Below are 19855 nucleotides of genomic sequence, written 5' to 3'. Positions count from 1 at the left end.
TTATTCCTGGAAATGTGCGCCTTCGAGCAACTTTCATTTCTTGTGGTTTCTTCCATTTCTTTAATTACATGTTTATTCCTGTCCTTATACTTTGTCCATTTACTTCTGGGGTTTGGGCTGCTTTCTTATTGATCTGTGGTTCATTAAATTTGACATTGTAAATATTTTCCATTTGTCAGTTATGTTTTATCGTTGTGGGTTTTTTCACCTAATGCACAAGAATTTCTTTTATGACATCAGATTTAGCGAATTATTTCCCTTATGCCTTTTGAGTCTCACACTGTCCTGTGACAATCACATCAAATGGGTCTGCTGTAACCTCCCATATTGTAAGGGGACGTCCAATGCCACCTTTGACGCAGATTTTGGGGGTTGTAATCTCCCCTGTTCCCCCTGGTTGGTTTCCTCTTCCAATGAATTATTTTCCTACCCACATTATTTTGCATCTAGGGCTGATACGAACTGAACTCAGAACACAGCCCCTCTTCCTTATTTCTCCAAAACCTCTTTCATGAAGATGCCAAGGCAGTAGACCTCAGAGCCCAGGAACCAGGTGTCTGTCTCAATTTTTTCCCCCACAGACTTATTGAGATATAATTGACATATAACATTGTGTAAGTTTAAGGTGTGCAAAGTGCTGATTTGATACACTTGATACACTGCACAATGATTACCACCAGCGCACTAGCTCACACCTCCAACATGTCACATAGTTACCATTTCTGTTTTGTGGTGGGAACATTTAAGATCTACTCTTAGATCTTTTTAAGTATATAATACAGTGCTATTAGCTATAATCACCATGCTATACATTAGATCCCCAGAACTTATCTTTAAACTGGAAGTGTGTACCCTTTAACCAACATTTCCCCACTCCCCCATCCACTCACCCTCCCACCCCCTTGAGCCCCTGGTAACCACCATTCTACTCACTTCTGTGAGTTCGGCTTTTGTAGATCCCACACGTAAGTGACGTCATACGGTGTGTGCCTTTCCCCGACTTACCTCACTCAGCACATTGCCCTCCAGGTTCATCCATGTTGTTGCAAACGGCAGGATTTCCTCCTTGCTCATGAGTGATATTCCACTGTACATCTACGACACATCTTCTCTATTTATTCTTCCATTGGTGGACACTTAGGTTGCTTCCATATCTTGGCTATCGTGTCACTGCTTCTTACACTGTGCCTGGGTCACATCTGCTCTGGGGAATTTGTCCCAGGCCAAAATTTCTCCTGAAGTTTCAATTTCCAAGCCTTTCACCCCAGCCACCCACTGCTGTTTCTCCCATTCGCCTCTCATTCCCCCACCCCTCCATCCACCACCACCTCTCAGACCAAACTCCCAACTCCCCTTCCTCGATACCCGCCTCCAAGTGCCTCCCTATCTGATGTCACCTTCCTCTGGACCCTCTGTGGGAAATGGGCTTTGTCATATCGTGTCATTCATTCCCTGTTCACTTCCAGTGTTGAAACATTAAGCTGCCAAGTGATGGCTGTATAACTACTCACGGTTACAGTGCTACTTCTCAACAAGTGCTAAAACACACACACACACATACAAAAAACCAAAACAACCCCCAAAAAACCCCCACACAACCCTGATGAAGGATGGTAATCTACATCTACATCTCTGGGCACCTGAGCCTGGCACAGAACCCACCGGAGGGCAAGCAGGATTCTCAGCGCCTGCAGAACCTCTTTGATGAGGGGAGCTCAGGGAGCAGGAGAGATGAGCACACCTAGGATTCATCCTGATATGACTACATCGAGCACCTTCTCTGTGCCAGGCCCTGCACTGGAGCCACGTATGAAATGGCAAACAAAGCAGCCAAGGCAAGACCTCAAGAATTCTGAGTCTGGGGCTTCCCTGATGGTGCAGTGGCTAAGAATCCGCCTGCCAATGCAGGGGACACGGGTTCGAGCCCTGGTCCGGGAAGATCCCACATGCTGCGGAGCAACTAAACCTGTGCGCCACAACTACTGAGCCTGCGCTCCAGAGCCTGCGAGCCACAACTCCTGAAGCCCATGTGCCTAAAGCCCGTGCTCTGCAACAAGCCACTGCCGCGCCCCGCAACGAATAGCCCCTGCTCACCAGAACTAGAGAAAGCCCGCACACAGCAACAAAGACCCAATGCAGCCATACATACATACATACATACATACATACATACATAAATGAATAAATGAATAAAAGAATTCTGAGTCCCATGGATGCGACAGGCATGAACAAGCAAGCACTGCCACCCACAAGGAGTTACAGCTTTTGATGGCTCAGGACCAGAGTAAGATGGCCATCATTTATGGAGGATGTTTGGGAGAGTCTTTCTGGAGGGTGATTAGTAAACGGAGACTGGAAGGGTTCGGAGGAACCACCTGTGAAGAGACGAGAGGGTGGGTGGGTAGAGAAGGAGACACGAGGGGTTTGGGCCCCAAGGTTAAACGAGGAAATCACATATTTACACATTATACACACTGAACAAGAAACAAAACATGGGAGTAGAAAGGGGAGGTGACCAAGGAAGGGGTTTTTCAGAAAGAGAAATTTCATCTGAAACCTACAGGATGAGACAGAGCATCCCTCCAAAGACAGAAGTGTATCACAGAAAGAACGGCATTTGCAAAGGTCCTGGGGCAGGAGTGAGTGGGGCCTGTTTGGTGAAGCCAGAGAAGCCAGGGAGTCTGGAGTGGGGTGGTGGGAGAGCCCAGAATGAGGGCAGACAGATGGGTAGTGGGCAGGCACATGGGACACTGACAGCTAATACCTGGTGTATTAGAGGTACTCAAGGATTACAACTGGGGTGCGAAACACGGCCACATTATTTTAAGGAGTCTCCTTTCCCCAGGTCACCGACAACCTCCATGTGGCTGAAGTCCCTGGGCACTCGGAGGCCTCATGTCACGTAAGCCACTGGTGTCATTCCACGTGGGCGACCCGCACTCATCTTCGCTTAGCTCCGAAGGACGCTCCCCACTCCCACAACTCTCCTGGCTTCCCCTCCCTCATCTCCCCGCCCCCCGCGGCTCCCTTCCTGTCTCCTTTGCTATTTCATTTCCCTGACACCTTGACACTTGGGAACTTCATGGCTCAGAAAGGGCTTCCCCTCCATGCTCTCACTAATTATTCGGCCTTTGATCCTACAGAGCCGTTCTTCTACCACCTTCCCTCCCGGGCACATATCCTAACACGGCTCACGTGCATCTTTTTACTTATGTGTTCTCATGTGTATTATTTTCTAGGAAATGTAGTCATTGCACAGCCCAGGCAATAGCCTCTAGAGCACAGGTCTCCTCTCTCTGCCGCACTCCCAGGTCTGTCCTTCCTGGCGCCCTGGTCAGCCTGTCTTGCGCCGGTGTGTCACCAGAAACCTCTTTCCGCAGTCTCCCCCTCCTCCGGACGTTTCCCCAGAGCTGACCCCCTCCCCACCGCCTGCTCTGACCATGCCCCAGGACGACCTCTCCGGGGGCTCCTGCGGGGACAATCTCTCATCCAAACGATGGTCTGTTAACTCTCCTCACGAGACGTGTGAAGGGAAACGTGCACCCACTGAAGGCCTGGCTCGTCTCTCTGCCAACCAACCCCCTTCATCACTCACCTCACTTCAGTCACTGAACCGGCTGACAAATACTGCATGAGCGCCCGCCTCGTGCCAGGCTTACTGCAGACAACACGCAGGGAGGGGCAGCAGAAGGAACCAGGTGAGGACAAGGGGCACAAATGTCAGATGATGGGGGGGCACACTCTGAAGCCACCTGCCAGCCTCGTGCCCTCGGCCACACTCCCATCCCACTTCGGGTCTCAGGGTCTCCACGTGTGACGTGGGTTTGCTAGGAATGCCTACCTCTGGGCGGCGTGCTGCAGAATGAATACGGTAATGCAGTGATGCCGCAGGAGGTGGCACGAAACGCCTTAACCTGTGCTGGCTGGACCCCGCACGCACGGGATCGGAGGGACCCTGGCTGGCAAACCCTGAGGGCAGGACACCTGCTTCGCTGCGGGACGGGGATCAGGTAATGTTACTTGGAGGGGAGGTTTCTAGGGGGTTGCAGACAAAAACTAAGCATAGAGTAGTTGCTCCTTGTGTTCTTTATTCACCGGTTTAGCAGGAACTATTAACAAATAGACTCTAGTTTCATATAAACAGTGTTGACCCAAAAAAACCTTGTTTCTCCAGCGGGTGGGAAAAGTATAAAATTCTGAATTTTCACTTCGAATATGGCCCAAGTTAGAGGAACTCAGCCACCTGCAAGGCTGAGCCTCCCTCTCCCGAAAGGAACTCAAGACTTCCTGGGTGACCTGGAGCCCTGAGAGAGACCTGAGCTTCCGTATCACACACACCAGCTCTAGGCTTTTATGGAGATCTGGGCTTCTTTCTCTGCCCTGAACAAGCTGCCTTTTCCCTGAGGGGAAGAGAAAGCCGAGGGTCTTCGTGCTTCAGGCCTAGAGCCCAGCTGCTGGCCGCCTGCCACCCAGATGAGGCTTCCCGGGCTGTGTCTCCCAGCCAGATCCAGCACCGTGTGCCCCAGAAAGAAGGCCAGTCCCCAGTGCTCTCCAGAAGCCCATGGAGGCCCCTACCTGAGCCTGTGGTCTGGGGAGCTGGGGAGAACGTAGAGGTGCAGCTGTCAGAGGCCCAGGCTGAGGAAGGGGGATGGGGGGAGTGGCTACCAGCCACAGATGGAAAGGCTGGGGAATGTGCAGCTTCCAAGACCCCGGTGCGCAAAGGAGCACCAGGACCTCAGGGGTAGAGCTGCCCCCAGAGGCTGCCTGGTAAAGGCAGAAGCCGCCTCTTGACATCCTGACTTATCTCCCATTAGGAGTCAAGCCCTGCCACTTTGAGTCACCATTTAACATTTGATATTCAGGCCTTAGGGCTGTCCTCTCTGGAAGTGGGGTCTGAGGGGCTCACCCACTGATCCTACAGCAGTCAGACTGCAGGGGTTACAGAGGGGCCAGAGAGAGAGCGAGCCGTGGAGGACACAGGGTTCCACCCCCTGTTTAAGGGCCAAGCAGGAGGAACACGGCTCCTGCTCTAGGAAGCCCGATGGGACAGGACTGGCCTTGGACCCTTTCCCCAGGGGTCCACAGGCCCAGCCCTGCATGTCCCTGAGTGGTCAGGGCTGGGATTATACCGCTGCCTCTTAATTCCCAACTCCAGCCCAGCCCCGTGGGCCAGGATAGCCAGCGCACCCCGAACTGTCTTCTGAAATGAAAGAGGCAAAGGAAACACCCCTCTGGGTCTGTCCTGACTCTGCCGATCATGGCCCAGGGCTCACCAAGGGCTTAATCCCCTAATTCCCAGAGACCTCAAGTCTTCAGGACAGAGGTCACAGCCTCATCTCAATGCACTTGGTCATCGCTCAGACCTGTCTCTGGCATGAGATGGGGGTGCTGGCAGGGGGAGACACGGTGTATGGGCTCCCACTCTCACATCTAGCCTTGTGAAAGCTACTTCGGCTTCCCCATCTATACATGCAGGTAACACAGGGGGTCACCTCACTGTGTTGCAGTGAAGAAGAAATGAGATCAGTGAGTAGTTCAGTCCCTTACACACTAGACGCTCTCACCCCTGCCACAAACCCAGCCTGGGAGGGCCTCTGGAAGGCCTGGGCTCAGGACGCTGACCGCATGGCCGCAGACGTGAGGGGCAGCCCCGGCACACCCAGGCCCACACGGAGCCCTGAGATCTGTGCCGTGTGCTGCCCTCGGCACACGCCAGGGAGGCAGGGGCTGGTCAGCGTCCAGGCCGTGGCGGAAGGTGAGCGAGGGGATTTACTGCCGACCATGGGTGGGATTTCCACTAAATTCGCATCGTCTTGGCCTGAGGGAGAGGCAGGGGAACCTCGTGACTGTCCTCACGAGGAGATCTGAGCCCGGTACCAGGAGGCCCCCTCCTCCTGCTAAATCAGAGGGGCCTGGCTTTGCCAAGGAGGCGGCAGTAGGTGGGCAAGGCCCAGCCCGGGGTCCGGGAGATCTGAGAGTTGGGGTCCTAGAAAAGAGGAACACGGCTCTGTTCCACCCAGATGCCTCCACGGTGCGGCCAGGCCTGGTCCCACCAGCACTAAAACACAAGCTTTTTCGGAACTTCCCAGGGGAACTCGCTTCTTCCGAAATGGCCGTAGCATGCCGTCTTCTGGTAGATGGGCTTCTTCAAATCCAAGTCCCTGTGTGTTCAGCAGAAAAAAGGTCATTTCTAATGGAAAAGGAGCAGAGTTTCTTCCTGTGAATTTGGGCACAGGAGCAATTAAGAGACGACGACAGTCTGTGTGGTGGTGTTACCCACCCGAGAACAACTAACTCCCTCTAAGTGTTCTGTCTCCGCCATGACACGTCTTACGAGGTGACTGCCACTGGTGCTTAGCAAACAGGCTCAGAGTTCAGGGACAGCCCGACTGACCACACAAATGCAGCAGGAACCAGGGATGTGAACTCTGGCCTACTCTCCACTCCACTCACTTGGCCCAGACCGACATCAACACCGCCAAGCTCCAGGCAGCAGGGGTGGCATCAGAAACGAGAGCAGGTGGGGCTGGACTTGCCGACTAAATTCCCAGCCAACGGCCTTGTGATTATTTTCCTAAGATCCCCCACCTGCTCAAAGATGGCCCCCCTGGGGTCAGGGTCTGCTGGGCCAGCAGGGACCCGACCCAGCCGCCTTCAACCTGAAAACCAGACATCCTGCATTTGGGGTTTGCACTGTGCTGGACCAAGAGCCAGAAGCCCCTCCTGCTTCTGGGAGGCTGAACATCCTCCCTTCTGCTGCCCTTTCCAGTGAGCTGAGCACCGGGTGAGGGAAGAGGGTCCTGCCCAACAGAGGGGGCGGTCCTTTTACCTGACGATGACGCCAGGCCGAAGGTCGAAGTTCTTGTTGACCACATCCAGCAGCTCTCTCTCTGTCTTCTGGGACGTTCCGTAGGTGAAGATGGAAATGGACAGTGGCTCGGCCACACCAATGGCATAGGACACCTTCCAGAAGAGTCCAGGGTCAAGGACGGGCCCCTTGCAGAGACCCTGACATCCTCAGGGAGGGGATGCTGAAACCACACACGCCCTGCCCAACACGTTCCCCCAGCCCCCCATCTGCCTAGAAATCCCTGCCATCTTCACGGTGGGCAGTTTCTGTACGTGCCCCGCTGCCTGAAGACTTGTTTTCCCGCTCCCAGGTTTGCAGGGCACCGGCCACAGAGCCCAACACGACACACACAGAGTCGTATCCTCCGGCAAAGTGTGGGCCTTCCCCTAGGCCAGGGTGCCCTTACTCAGGGTAGACCTGGGGGTCCGAGCCGGGGGGCTCCGACCCACCTGCACAAGCACTCTCCGGCAGAGCCCCGCCTTCACCAGGGACTTGGCCACCCAGCGGGCAGCATACGCGGCCGAGCGGTCCACCTTGGTGTAGTCCTTCCCGGAGAAGGCGCCCCCGCCGTGCGCCCCCCAGCCGCCATAGGTGTCCACAATGATCTTACGGCCAGTGACTCCTGCATCCCCCTGTGGAGGGAAAGGAAGACACAGAGGGAGGATGTGGGAGGAGGGGGCGGCCAAAGCACTGCAGTGGCCGCTGGACCACAACTTGGAGGTGGTCCCCGAAGCTTCTGGGGGCACACGTTCCAAAGACCCCTTGGCTGGAGTCAGCCAGAAACCCTGGGCTCTAATCCCAGTTCAATCACTGACTAGTCACAGAAGTCAGGTCACCTGTCAGAGCCTCGTCAGAAAGGGCAAAAGGTGGGCCAGCTGGGGTCACAGCCCGCTCGTAAAGCCTTTGTTTGTAGGAGTCGATCATAACGGAGAAATCTAAGTGCAGGAGGAAACCGCGCTGTGGCAAATACACCCCGGGCTGTGCCCCGGCTGGTGCCACCCGGCAAACGTTAAGTTGCCCGTTTCCTCAAGTGTCTGCTCTGTGCATCTCTGTCAACAAAGACGTTTGGGGGCGGGGGGGGTCTCTATGTTTCTCTGTTAAATGATGTGGGGGAAGTCTGCGTACTATACCATCCCCCCCTGCCCCGCTTAGAGATCCACAGTTCACAGCAGCATGCCGAGGCCCTGAGAAGTCCTGCAGGAAAACACAGTGAGCTGTGCCTTCCTTTCACCCTGGGTTTCTGCGCTACTTTGGCTAGAGCACCCAACCCAGGGACTCCGCTTTGCGGCAACACGTCCACAGGGAGGTGCCCCGGCGGTGGTCAGCAGCCTCTCGGAGGGTCTAGGGCACTCTCCGACTGCTCACGCCGGCTGCACAGGAGAAAGGGCCCCCCCCCCCACGTCCCCATCTAAAACACAGCCCCACCTTGGTGCCCACAAGAGCTGCAGGTCACGCGTGGCCGAGACCCAGGAAGCGCCACCCGGGCAAGCTCAGCGCCCATGATGGTGAGTTAGCCCCGGGCAGGGTCAGGCGGCAGCTGGACACGTGTGAGACGTCTCGAGAGGGAGGGCCAGGCAGCACTGAGGGGGAGCCTCCTGGGGACATGTCCCCATCCTCCTGTACTCAAGGGCGCACAGCAGGCTTCACAGAACAAGCTGACTTCACATTCCGTCAGGGCCAGACCCACCTGGCCGAGCCACACAAAGCCAGCACCCTCCCGTGGCCTTTGCACTCAGGGAGGTGAGCAACGGCAGGGCCTCACGCAGAGCCGAGGACGCACCTGGGGGCCTCCGATGACAAACCGCCCGCTGGGCTGCAGGTGGTAGATGGTGTCCTTGTCCAGGTACTGGGCCGGCACCACGGCCCTGATCACCTGCTCCTTCAGCGCCCTGCGCATGTCCTCCAGCGTGACGTCTTCGTTGTGCTGCACGGAGATGACGATGGTGTGGATGCGCACGGGGATGACCGCGCCGCGCTCCTGCGTGTACTGCACTGTCACCTGGCGGGGGGCAGGGAGGGAGGAAACGTCGTGAGGCCCTGCCCTGAGCTGAGGACACGCTGCTGCCAGGCGCAGGTGCCCAGGAGGCAGGCAGGGCTCCCAGGAGCCAGAGGGACCCCCTGTACCCAAAGGGCCTTCAGGCAAGTTCATCTGCCACATTCTTAAACTGGATAACTGCCTGGCGCTGTGAGATGACTGGGCACGAGGCACAAGCTATTCCCACCTGTGACCACAATCAGTGCCACCTGGAGACTCGGGTGTCACAGAGTTTCCGCTCTGTGACCCACTAGACTCCACTCCTCCTACCTCAGAGGGCTCTGGGTGCCAGAAAATGTCCCTCTGCCAAAGCCCTGTCTTGACCCTCCGTGGCCCAGGCCCAAGACACCCCGGCTCCCACCAAGGAACACAGGAGTCCACAGGCCACACGCCCACTGCCCCGGGCCCCTCGGTGGAGGAGCTCTGGAAGCATATGGGGCCAGAGGCCTTGCCTGCTGGGGGGACAGGGTGACAGGGACTCGAGCCAGGAGGACTGAAGTGGAGGGAGCAGCAAGCTCTGGGTCACCAGCCTCTGTGTGTCTGCACAAAAGGAAAAGCAGAGCACGTGGAGGGAAGGATCCTGCCTGCAGCTCCCGCGCAGGGCAGGCCACAGGGACAGAGCGGGGGTTCACTCCCTCCAGCGCGGGTCAGTTCTGTGCCCACTCTATGTATTACCGATGAACATTTAAACCATCCCAGCAAGATCGGCATTACTGTCTCCACTTTACAAATGAGGAAGACCAGGCTCTGAGAAGTGAAACAACTTCCCTGAAGTCACACACCAGTCGGTGAAAAGCCCAGGAGCCAACACTGCTCTGCCTGCCCCCAACGCTGTGTCCCGCCCAGAGCAGCACAGAGAAATTGCCTCCGCACTCTGTCCTCTACCGACACATCAGGAGGGCGCGAGAGCCCGACATCACAGCCTGATCTGTCCGGTGACGAAGGAGAGCAGCCTGGGCACCCTGGGCTTACAGAGTGAGAGGGAAAGGGATGGTGAGGATGGCAGATGAGGCTGGGAAAAGAAAAGAGAAGCCAGCAAAACACACTCAGCCAGACCGAGTGTGTACCGTACGCGACAAGCCATGCCACAAGCTGTGAGAAGCTGTCACCAGCCCCACTTTAAAGACAAGAAAGCTGAGCTTCCAGAACATAAACACTCTAGAGCTCAAGATCGCACAGCCAGCAGAGGTGGGCTGTGACCGTGCGCCGTGCGGCCTGGTGCCTGCAGCTCTGCCCAGCACAAGGTCGTCACCCGAGACCCTCAAGGCTGGAGCCACAGGCCCCGTCACTACCCGAGGCAGCATGGACCCACAAGGGCAGTGCCCAGAGGGGCTGTGCGCCTGCAGGAGTGCAGCTATGCTGCATGGTCTGGCAGGGACACTGGCCGGCAGGCACATGACTGCTCCCCACCCAAGGGCCTTGACAGGACCCCAGGGCAGCAAACAGTGGCCCCTGGGGCTATGCCTGAGGCGAGGTCCCGGCCTGCCCAAAGGCCCCTCAGATATCCATCAAACATGGGACGTGTATCAAACTCTACTCTATGTCCTGCCTGGTCCAAAGAGCCAAAGGGTGGGATCCAGAAGAAGGAAGGGAAAGAGCCCTGACCCCACGATGCCTGATCCTAGTGAGATGGGCAGACGCACACCGCCTGTGCTCTGAGAGCAGCCCTTTAATGCTGGGCCGCGTGCACACAGGGCCCTGTGAGAGGGAGCTGGAGGTGGGGGCTTGGCGGGCTCCAGAGGGGAGGCCCTGTGGCGGCTCTGGGACCAGACCTGCTGCACCTGGCCTCAGGAGAAGGCTCCTATCCTGCGCAGCTGCTGAGGCCCATCTCCACTGCTACTGACTCCCCTGCCCTGCCACAAACCCCAAGCAGAGCTGTGGCAGAGCAAAGGGCCCCAAGCATCGCTCTTATCTCATCACGTCAGCAAGATGTGGGGAAAAGTACACCGTGGAAAACACAACTCTGGCCAGGTACAAAAACAGCCATCCGTGCTGCCACTCAATTCTCAGTATCAGCAGCAAGAATTTGCTCAGGTGGAAAGGCTCCTCCTGTTCACAGTCGACACTCTGGGTAGATGATGAAAATCCTTTACCAGTAAGGTATAGAGGAGAAGGCCCAGACACTGTTCCTGGCAGGGTGCCCGTCCCAGCGCAGCAGCCGCGTGGAGGCCGGCCGAGGGCCTCAGGGAGAGGCTCCGTCAGCAGACCCCCGCACCCTCTCTGATGCCCGCTGGCTCAGGGCCTGCCTGCGGCAGGGGAGTGAGGCCGACTGGTATCCAAAGTAGCATTTGTAAGAGAATTCAGTGTCTCCTTGCAAGAAGGGAATGCCTGGAAGAGCCCATCCTCCCCTCCCTCCCTCACTGCCTTCTGAACTCAGAAACGTTCTATTACTAAGCAAATACAGGAGGCCTTTCCTATTTCAGCGGGTCCAGTAGGTGGACCCTCTAGTCCTTACCCTCAGGCGGGGAGAAGGAAACCCGAGTCACCCCACTTACTTCCTCCCATCCCTGTTCTAGGATTTCCTTTTCTGTGAATCTCCAACCTGCTTCCCATCACAGCACAGCTCTGCCACAGGACGGGGAGGGCTCTTTTCTTTCGGTACCATCACAGTCTACATGTTTTAGCTCTCCTGCCCACAACCTCAAAGAACACCTGAGGGATGCTCATGGTTCCACTTCTCACCTTGGGGGTCATGTGGATAACACCAGAAGTCCCAAGGGTGGGTTTCTTTTAGGCCACAGAGGTACTCCCTTGCCCCAGGTACGGCCGATATGCAACTTCTGCCTTGTGTGGCCTTACACTTGCGGTGAGAAGGATGTACCTCTGTGAAGCTGGAGGAACGGGACAGAGTTGCGTGCACCGCACTGAGCTATAAAACCACGTGAGCCAAATTCCAAGTGCGGGGTCAAGAGGAGGTCCCACCTGAGGGCGGCCAGAGAAGACCATGAGGAGGTGGGAACCACGCTGGCCACTGACGGACAGGTGGAGGCCAGAGAAAGCTTCCAAGGAAGACGAAGTGTGGGAGCGCAGGTGCAAAGCACCGAGAAAAAAGGGGAGCGTGAGTGAAACGATATGGTTTAAGCAAAGACTGGGGGTGGGGACAGAAGAAGGTAAAGCTGGAAGACCATACAAGGTGTTAAATACCAGAATAACGAGTAGGAGGGAAGCAGAAAGTTGTAGACAATTCTGAGCAGATACAAGGAAATTAAAAGTGAAGCCCAAAGCGAATTAACTGAAGTTTCCAGGCAGGGAGAACCTCTGGGAGGACACAGCACTGTTCCTGGGCCTGGCCTGGGAAATGGGGCCGGAGCGGAAGGGATGCACTAGAGGGAAAACGGGAGCCCAGGTAGAGTGGAGACAGACAGGGCCGGGAAGGGTGGGCTCCATCACACTCCTTCAGCTGAGGAGAGCTCCCGGGGCCCGGGTGTTTGCTGGGTGAATGAGAAATGGGGCTGGTGATTCAGTTAGACCTGCAGGGGGAAGATCTGGAAGCGGAGCGTGCAGAGGTGAAGGCTGGATTCACAAGCGTGGGCAGGAGGAAAGAGCGTGGAAGAGGAAGTGCCAGGACCCCGCTGGAGTGTGGAAGAGGAGCTGGGGAAGGAAGCCTTGAGGAGAGGGGCCATCGAGGCCGTCAGGGTGCGGGGAGAGGAGGCGGACAGGAGGCCTCTGCGTGTGCCAACACATGCATCACCACCGGCCTTCAAACAATACAGACGTCGGTGCGGATTTCTTCACTGCAGGGAGCACAGGGGTCAGGGCGGCTTTGCCACAGAGAGTCAGAATCGGCAAAGCCTTTTTATGAGAAACAAAGCGAAAGGGCCACAGCGAGCTGCAGACAGTACTTGTTCACGGCGTGTTCAAGGTTTGCTCAAGACGTGGAGACCTGATAGGCAGCGACCGAAAGTCTGAAACCTGTTACAGAGGAGGTTTGTGGCAGGAATTGGGGAATCATATTACTAGAGTCAACTTATGCTAAGAAAGCCCCCGCACTAAAAACCTAGAACTGCTCTTTTCATTTTTCTGTGTCTTCTGAAATTTTTCATAATAAAGTGTTGGGGTCAGGGGAGAAAAGATCTGGAGCTGAAGATTTTTGAAACAAATAGTTCTTTTCAGAATCAACAATTCTTTGAATGCCCAGATGGAACATTTGGATCTAACAACGATCAGTATCAAGAGGAAGGGGGGTGGTGTTTGAGGCACGCGTCTGGAGCCCCACAGGGGGCGGAGGGCAGGGGCTCACCTGCGTCTTGGAGTCAGGCCGCAGCCAGGGGAGCTGCCCCGAGCGCCGCAGTTCCGCCATGCGGGCGTTGAGTCTGTGCGCCAGGATGATGGTGAGGGGCATGCACTCCTCCGTCTCGTCTGTGGCGTAGCCGAACATCAGGCCCTGCAGCAGACACCTGCTTCAGACCACAGGCAACAACCCTCCTCAAATCTAAAGCCCCAATGGCCCTCCATCCTCGCGGGTATGTAACTTTAGCACTGGGCACTTGTGGAGGGGAAGACGTGGTCCCCGAACTCAACACTCTAGAAGGGGAGACAAGCCCACACCGGGTGTCCCCAACCCTCCCTGCCCTCAAGTCACTACCCTGAAGAAGGGGTGACTCACTCCAGGCATGGGGACGGGGGTCTACCCCATAGTGCATTCAGTCCATTACGCATGAACTTCCCCGGCTAGCCCCTCACACAGAGCACACTGCACTACCGTCCTGACGCAGGGCCAACGCTCAGCGTTTAGTGACCTGATCTCCGGCACCGACATCCTCTTCGTTTCTGTCCAGATGGACACACTGGGCAATATCCGGGGACTGCTGCTCCAAAGCCACCAGCACGTTGCAGGTCTTGAAGTCAAAGCCTAGGCACAAGGAGAGCAGGCCTGAGCAGAGGGAGGCTGGAGCTCCTGGGGGACTGCTTGGCACACGACAGGGCATTTAGCGGCGTGGGTGGTCTCTCTACCATCCGTCTGGGCCCAGAGCTGAGGCCCAGGACGGGGAACATCAGTATCCTTCCCATCCTATCACGTGCAACTCTTCAGTCAAAAAAAATCCTCCACAGAGTATTAAATTACACCTCGATTAAAAATATATATCCTACACAGAGCGGCAGTATGAAGACCAAATAGCAGCTACAGCTGCCCTGGCTGAAGGGCAGGTGGGTGACTCACAGCCCTGCCCCCTTTGCCTCTCCCAGAGGCACCTCCCAGGACCCAGGTGGAAAATCACTGCACTGAATGAACATCAAGGGCCCTTTCAAAAGCCCAGGCACACGCCAAACCCAAGCATCAAATACACTGAACAATACGGTGCATGTGAACCATCCAGAGACACTCCCAGAGCCAGAGTCCCCTGAGCCCAAGACGGGCCCGCGGCCTGGAGCAAAATGGAAAAACCACACCTCTGGAGGCCGAGGCCCCTTCAGGCCATCCCCAAAGCTCAAGCACAGAGATGGAGGCCAGTCCCCCGCAGGTGGGCACAGCGGGCTGGGGCCTGGGACGTGGAGTCCTGGGTAGCAGCAGCCCAGGCCAAGGAGCCCTGCGAGGGAGCCGCCGGGCAGACAGCACAACCTCTCCGACACTGGTCCTCACTGGGCTCAGCTACAGGACGGACACAAATGAGGAGCTAAAACGCACAGAGGCCTCACCACAGGGACACGTATCAGTGACGAGATGACTGTCACCCTCTTTCCAGTCTGTCCTACCCATGTGGCCAGAATGGGCTTATTAAAACAAACAAAACCACAAAAAAGCCTAGGTTCGAGCTATCGTTTATGCTCATGCTTCAAGCGGGGACCTGCCGCCAAAGGAAGTAAACCGGAAACCGTTCAGCTGCAGCCAGGCCTTCCAGGCTGAGAGCTCTCAGCCCACGGGATCTCGGGCTTAGCCTTAAACACAACCTCCTCTGCCACCTCCACTAGGGCTCTCTGCCTAGAATGCTCCTCCTCTGCCTCCCATCCCCCTCCACAAGTCCATCTAGCTCTCTGAAAATGTCCTTGGACGGTCCCCCCCGCAGCTCTTCACTGCACACTCTGCCTCCGACTGTCCGCCGGGCACCCTGTACTGTATCACTAATGCTAGGCAGTGCTCCCGCTCAGGAGCCATCAGGCCACCTCTGTCCTCTGCAGCCCCTGTTCGCAGTGCACGTTTCTGAATGTACAAACCAAGGAACAACCTTCACGGAACAATCTTTAGCTGCCGAGGACTCACCTCCTCGCTCCGGGTCTAAATAATAAATCTTCTTAGCGCTGAAAATTAAAGGCTCCAAGTGACTCAGGAGAACAGAGTTCAGGGGACTAAGGGGAGAGGAGGAGGGCTTGGAAGGGGCAGGGGGAGCCACTAGCCTAGGGCCTTGTGGCTGCAGGCCAGCCCGCAGCCTGCTGGCCGCTTGGTGCAGGCGCACTGACAGGCACAGGTGGGCGCGCTCCCACGCCTCCCTTTCCGGGGGACGTTGTACCTCCGGGAAACGTTCCTGCTGCCTAACGCAGAGCAAGGTTCGCTCTTGAACAAGGTCTAAGTGTACATAAACAAGTCGGCTCTTCCTGGTAGAACAGGGCGAAGGCTCTGCGTGGTAACGCGTCAGGAGGCTGCTGCTCTGGGACGACGCGTCTCCTCCGCGGACACCCCACGTGCTGGCTGGGAGAACCGACCTGTACTCACGGGCTTCCTCCCAGCGATTCTTGATATACTTTCGTGTGCTCAAGCGAGTCCTCGGAGCGAGCCAGAAGGTGGCTGCACCGAGCTTCTGTGTGTCTGCGCCCTCACGCAGAGAGCGCCTCTCTCACTTATGGAGATGCGTGCACGTCACCCCAGCCTGCCCTGACCCACAAAGATGCCACACGTCAGCCCAAACAACCCATAAGTACAACGTAGTGTACACTGGCCCTAGCATCTGGCCCTCGCACCCTGTCTTTTCACGCCCTCCAGGCTGGGCCCCTTCCCAGCCTGCCCGGTCCCCGGTGTGGGAGTCTGCTTCAGGGCCCTCAGTTCTCTCCAGCTCTCACCCCCACCCCATCACAGAGCTCTTCCTCAGCTCCCGCCAGGGCCTGGGCCCCTTTGCTGGGTCGTAGGCTCCCACACTGCCTGGCACCGGAGCTACCCTGGGCCAGCCTGTCTCCTCTGCCTGCTTTCGGCACCCGTTCTGGACTGAGTCACCTTCTTCTTTGTCTATGTGGGGAAGCAGCATAACTTAGTAGAAAGTGCAGGAGTCCCAACCGGGGCGGGGGGGCAGCCACTTACTGATCGTGTCACCTTACACAAGTTACCGACATATGGAAGCTTCAACTTCCTCATCTGCATAAGGAGCAGAGCAGCTCCTTGAACAGTTAGGTAGGAAGATGCACACAGAGACCAGCCCCAGAGCCCGGCAGAGAACACGGCCCCAGCAGAGGGCAGCTCCTTGTACTGGGAGCTTCCTCCTCTTCCAAGATGGCAGGACCATAAACAAGCCCAGAGGCAGCCATGGCTGGACAGGGGCTGATCCCCCTGGGCTGCCACACTGTCGTGCCAGAGGCTGGGAGCCCTGGACCCTGGCAGGCAGGCCTAGGAGCGTTCTTCCCCTGGGAGGTATCTGCTCCTCCAGGAGACGGAGAGCCTCAGGTGGGACTCAGCCCTGGGGCCCTGGCCTCACCCTTGGCCGAGTCGTCGTAGCCGATGTGCTTGATGGTGTCCCGTACCACCCGCTGGTAGTCCACCATGGCCATGGAGGTGATCTCCCCGCACAGCAGCACCATGCCCGTCTTACACACCGTCTCTGAAGGGAAGGAGACATGTTAGTGGCCATGTGCTGGCGAAGGGGGCTCCACACCTGGACCTCTCACAGTGCTGAGACAGAGACACGCAAGGAGCCGCACAAGGAATGGACTCCAGAAGGAAAACTCATGACGCTAATAAGGAGAGTAAATCCCGGCACAAGTGCTGACCATCTTCACAGGCCACCCGGAGAACTGCGACTCGCAGAGAATTGGTCACACCCGAGTTTTCATACCTCACACTTACTGTTGCACACTTGCCTGACCCTGAACTACTTATTCAGCCTCAGCTGTTGGGTGAAGATAATCATAAGACTGCTTTGGGGATTAGAATGAGACGCTGGCTGTATGCGGTCATAGAGAATGCAGAATGCAGCCAACATACGTGAGGCCTCTCCCGCCCCCTTATTGCTAAAACTCCACTGCAGGCTTTAGGCATGGGGTCCTGAGCAGAGAATCAAGGCACGTTATTTGTAAAGATGTCAGGGTGAAGTCCACCCTCAGAGGGGCACGGGTCCCTACAGTGCTCATTCTGGGGGCTAGGGTGGCCCTGGAGAGGGAAGGGCGGGTCTGTACAGCAAAAAGGACAGGGTGCTGACCGTGAGGAGATCGGGGCTCTGATCTCCACGCCGGGACCCCTACCCCATGACCTTGGCCAAGGCCCTGATTAAGCTGCACCCAAGATCTCCTCAGTAAAGTGAGGGGGCTAGACCTACCACCCCTGGAGCCCTCCAGGCTCTGAAGCCCCCGGCTCTCTGCTGTGCTGAAGACTTCAACACAGGCAAAGGTTTCAAGCTCAGCCCACTCAGGTCTCCAGCAGGAGGGATTAGGCGTTTCTTACCGCAGGCCACCTTGGCACTGGGGTCCTGCTTGAGGTGCGCATCCAGCACTGCATCGCTGATCTGGTCACAGATCTTATCTGGAAGAGAATGAACATGTGTAAGAATCACAGGAATATTAAGCCTAGCAAACTGAAATGTTAAAATAATTAGATACTTCGTCAGTTTACATATCGAATCTACCTAAGAGGACACTTTTTAAATATAAGAAATTATAAATTTTTTGGAATTTTAATTTCTTCCCATTTCTGCCTTAATATTGGATGATGTATATTATATAAAGTCATAAAATTCCCTAAAAAGAGAAATATATTCCAAAACCAGTTACAAGAGCCTAAAGCAATTCACACACACACACGCATATTCTTCTAACTAAAAAGTATCTCATCCCTCAGCATATTCCCTTTAATTCTAACATCTAGAAAAGTCCTAGAAACAGAAGTTAAAATACTAACTGATGACATCAGTAAGATTAGGTGCCAAGAGGCGGACTAGGATGGGACAGACACATGGTACCGCTGGTCCCGCAAGATGCAGTGCGCTGTGTAGAAAATACCACACCCGGTTCTGGGACTACACCTGTAAGAATCGCGTAAGAGAACCTCTGCACATTACTGCCACTGCTGTTTTGCAGAATACTTCCACAAGCAGCTCTCAGATCCTTCCCGCCGTCACTCAGCCTCCTGAAAGCCGGATATCCTAACAGCTGGGTTTGACCTCCTCAATCAAGGTGGGATTGACAAAGAGTCCAACATGAACTGGCATTTCATCTTATTCTACGATTTGCCTTAAAGACTCCCCATGGCCTGGGGCTTCCCTGGTGGCGCAGTGGTTAAGAATCCGCCTGCCAATGCAGGGGACACGGGTTCGAGCCCTGGCCCGGGAAGATCCCACATGCCGCGGAGCAACTAAGCCCGTGCGTCACAACCACTAAGCCTGCGCTCTAGACCCCGCGAGCCACAACGACTGAAGACCATGTGCCTAGAGCCCGTGCTCTGCAACAAGAGAAGCCACAACAATGAGAAGCCCGCGCAACGCAACAAAGAGTAGCCCCCGCTCGCCGCAGCTAGAGAAAGCCTGCATGTAGCAACAAACACCCAACACAGCCAAAAATAAAACAAGTAAATCAATAAATTTTTTAAAAAAGACTCCCCATGGTCGAGTATGTAGACACTGTGGAAAAATCCACTCTTGCTTTGGCGTTATGTTCACAAATTCAGAAAAAAAAGTGACATCTATTTACACATATTACATCTCGTTTAGTGTTCAAAAATACCCATAGAGTCTGCTCTTAGTAAATTAATAAGTTTTTTTCCAGCTTTATTTGGGTATAATTGGTATATAAAAATCTGCATATAATTAATGTATGTAATTTGCTAAGCTTGGTCACATGTACATACTTGTATTACCATCACCACCATCAGGGTTTAATAAACATCCGTCACCTCCAAAATCTCCTTGTGTCCCTCCTGTCGTTTTTTAAGTTTTTAAATTAAGAACGCAGGTCCAGAATCAAGCATTTCTGCTTTTGAAAGTGCCTATTAAGTTCTGTAGTTAAAATGTTAGTTAATCTGAAGGTGAATTCTCTAATCTTTCCTTCAGAAACTGCTACTAAACATATATTTGAGTTTTTCTGTCTTCCTGCAGATCCTGGTCATAAATCTAGGTTTGCCTGAGTCCATGCCTCTGCAACCCCCTACCAATCATGGCCTCCTGCTGCCCAAATGTCCACTTTAGACCCAGCCATCAGGCCTCCTAGGAGCCACTCACACAACGACCACGGATGACTCTGCTCGTTTAGACGACACAGGTCACATGTTTCCAGTGCACACAGGGAAATAGGATAAGGGATATTAGGGATAAAGCTGGAGTTGAGCAAGGGTATTAAGACAGCTTCACAGACTAAGATAATGCCTTAGGAGGTCCTTTCTGAACTCTTTCTTGAGGCTTTCGAAATTTCTATCAATATCACTTAGTAGTCTTAAGACAGCCAATAGTTGGTTTTCTTGGAAGTTGAAAAAGAAGCATTAATTTTATCTTTCTGATGGAGAGGAATTCAGCACTGGAATGACAAGCAGAAAGCCACCAAGGAAACTGTCTTAACATGAATGGCTAATTTATAGTGGCAAGCGCAAGGAGAATCAGACAAATTGAAGGGCTGCCATTAAGTAGACAGAACAGCCAACTGATTGGCTGGAATTTTCATTCTCTGTCCATTGAGCACATTGTTGTGTGTACAATGGGACCACTGGCCACTGCGTGACAAAGCACCCACTTCCGCCGCACGGAGCAAATCCTATCTATGGCCATCTCCTAACCTGTATATGGCTTTCATACGTACGTCATGGAGCTGTCCAGAATATGTTAGACATAGCAATGGATCTGAGATTA

General features: G+C 54.9%; 1 protein-coding gene across 5 annotated transcripts in view; it reads right to left on the bottom strand.

Annotated features, from left to right (window-relative positions):
• Window positions 1-4068: 4068 nt before the first annotated feature.
• Window positions 4069-19855, bottom strand: part of MAT1A (methionine adenosyltransferase 1A) — a 36802-nt gene continuing 21015 nt past the window's right edge. For all 5 annotated transcript variants that reach the window (XM_027129732.1, XM_027129733.1, XM_027129730.1 and 2 more), the window contains 8 exons: window positions 17467-17544; window positions 16505-16627; window positions 13625-13737; window positions 13126-13269; window positions 8631-8849; window positions 7300-7482; window positions 6830-6963; window positions 4069-6161 (listed from right to left, as the gene is read on the bottom strand). In XM_027129732.1, the coding sequence (XP_026985533.1) occupies window positions 6059-6161; window positions 6830-6963; window positions 7300-7482; window positions 8631-8849; window positions 13126-13269; window positions 13625-13737; window positions 16505-16607 (999 nt within the window). In that variant the 5' untranslated portion in view covers window positions 16608-16627; window positions 17467-17544 and the 3' untranslated portion in view covers window positions 4069-6058. The remainder of the gene's footprint in view (window positions 6162-6829; window positions 6964-7299; window positions 7483-8630; window positions 8850-13125; window positions 13270-13624; window positions 13738-16504; window positions 16628-17466; window positions 17545-19855) is intronic.

The sequence above is a fragment of the Aethalodelphis obliquidens genome, unplaced genomic scaffold, assembly GCF_003676395.1.
Source record: "Aethalodelphis obliquidens isolate GAN/ISIS:26980383/991018 unplaced genomic scaffold, ASM367639v1 scaffold37, whole genome shotgun sequence".
NCBI lineage: Eukaryota > Metazoa > Chordata > Mammalia > Artiodactyla > Delphinidae > Aethalodelphis > Aethalodelphis obliquidens.
Note: the sequence above shows the minus strand (reverse complement) of the source record. Positions and strands in the feature narration are given on the sequence as shown.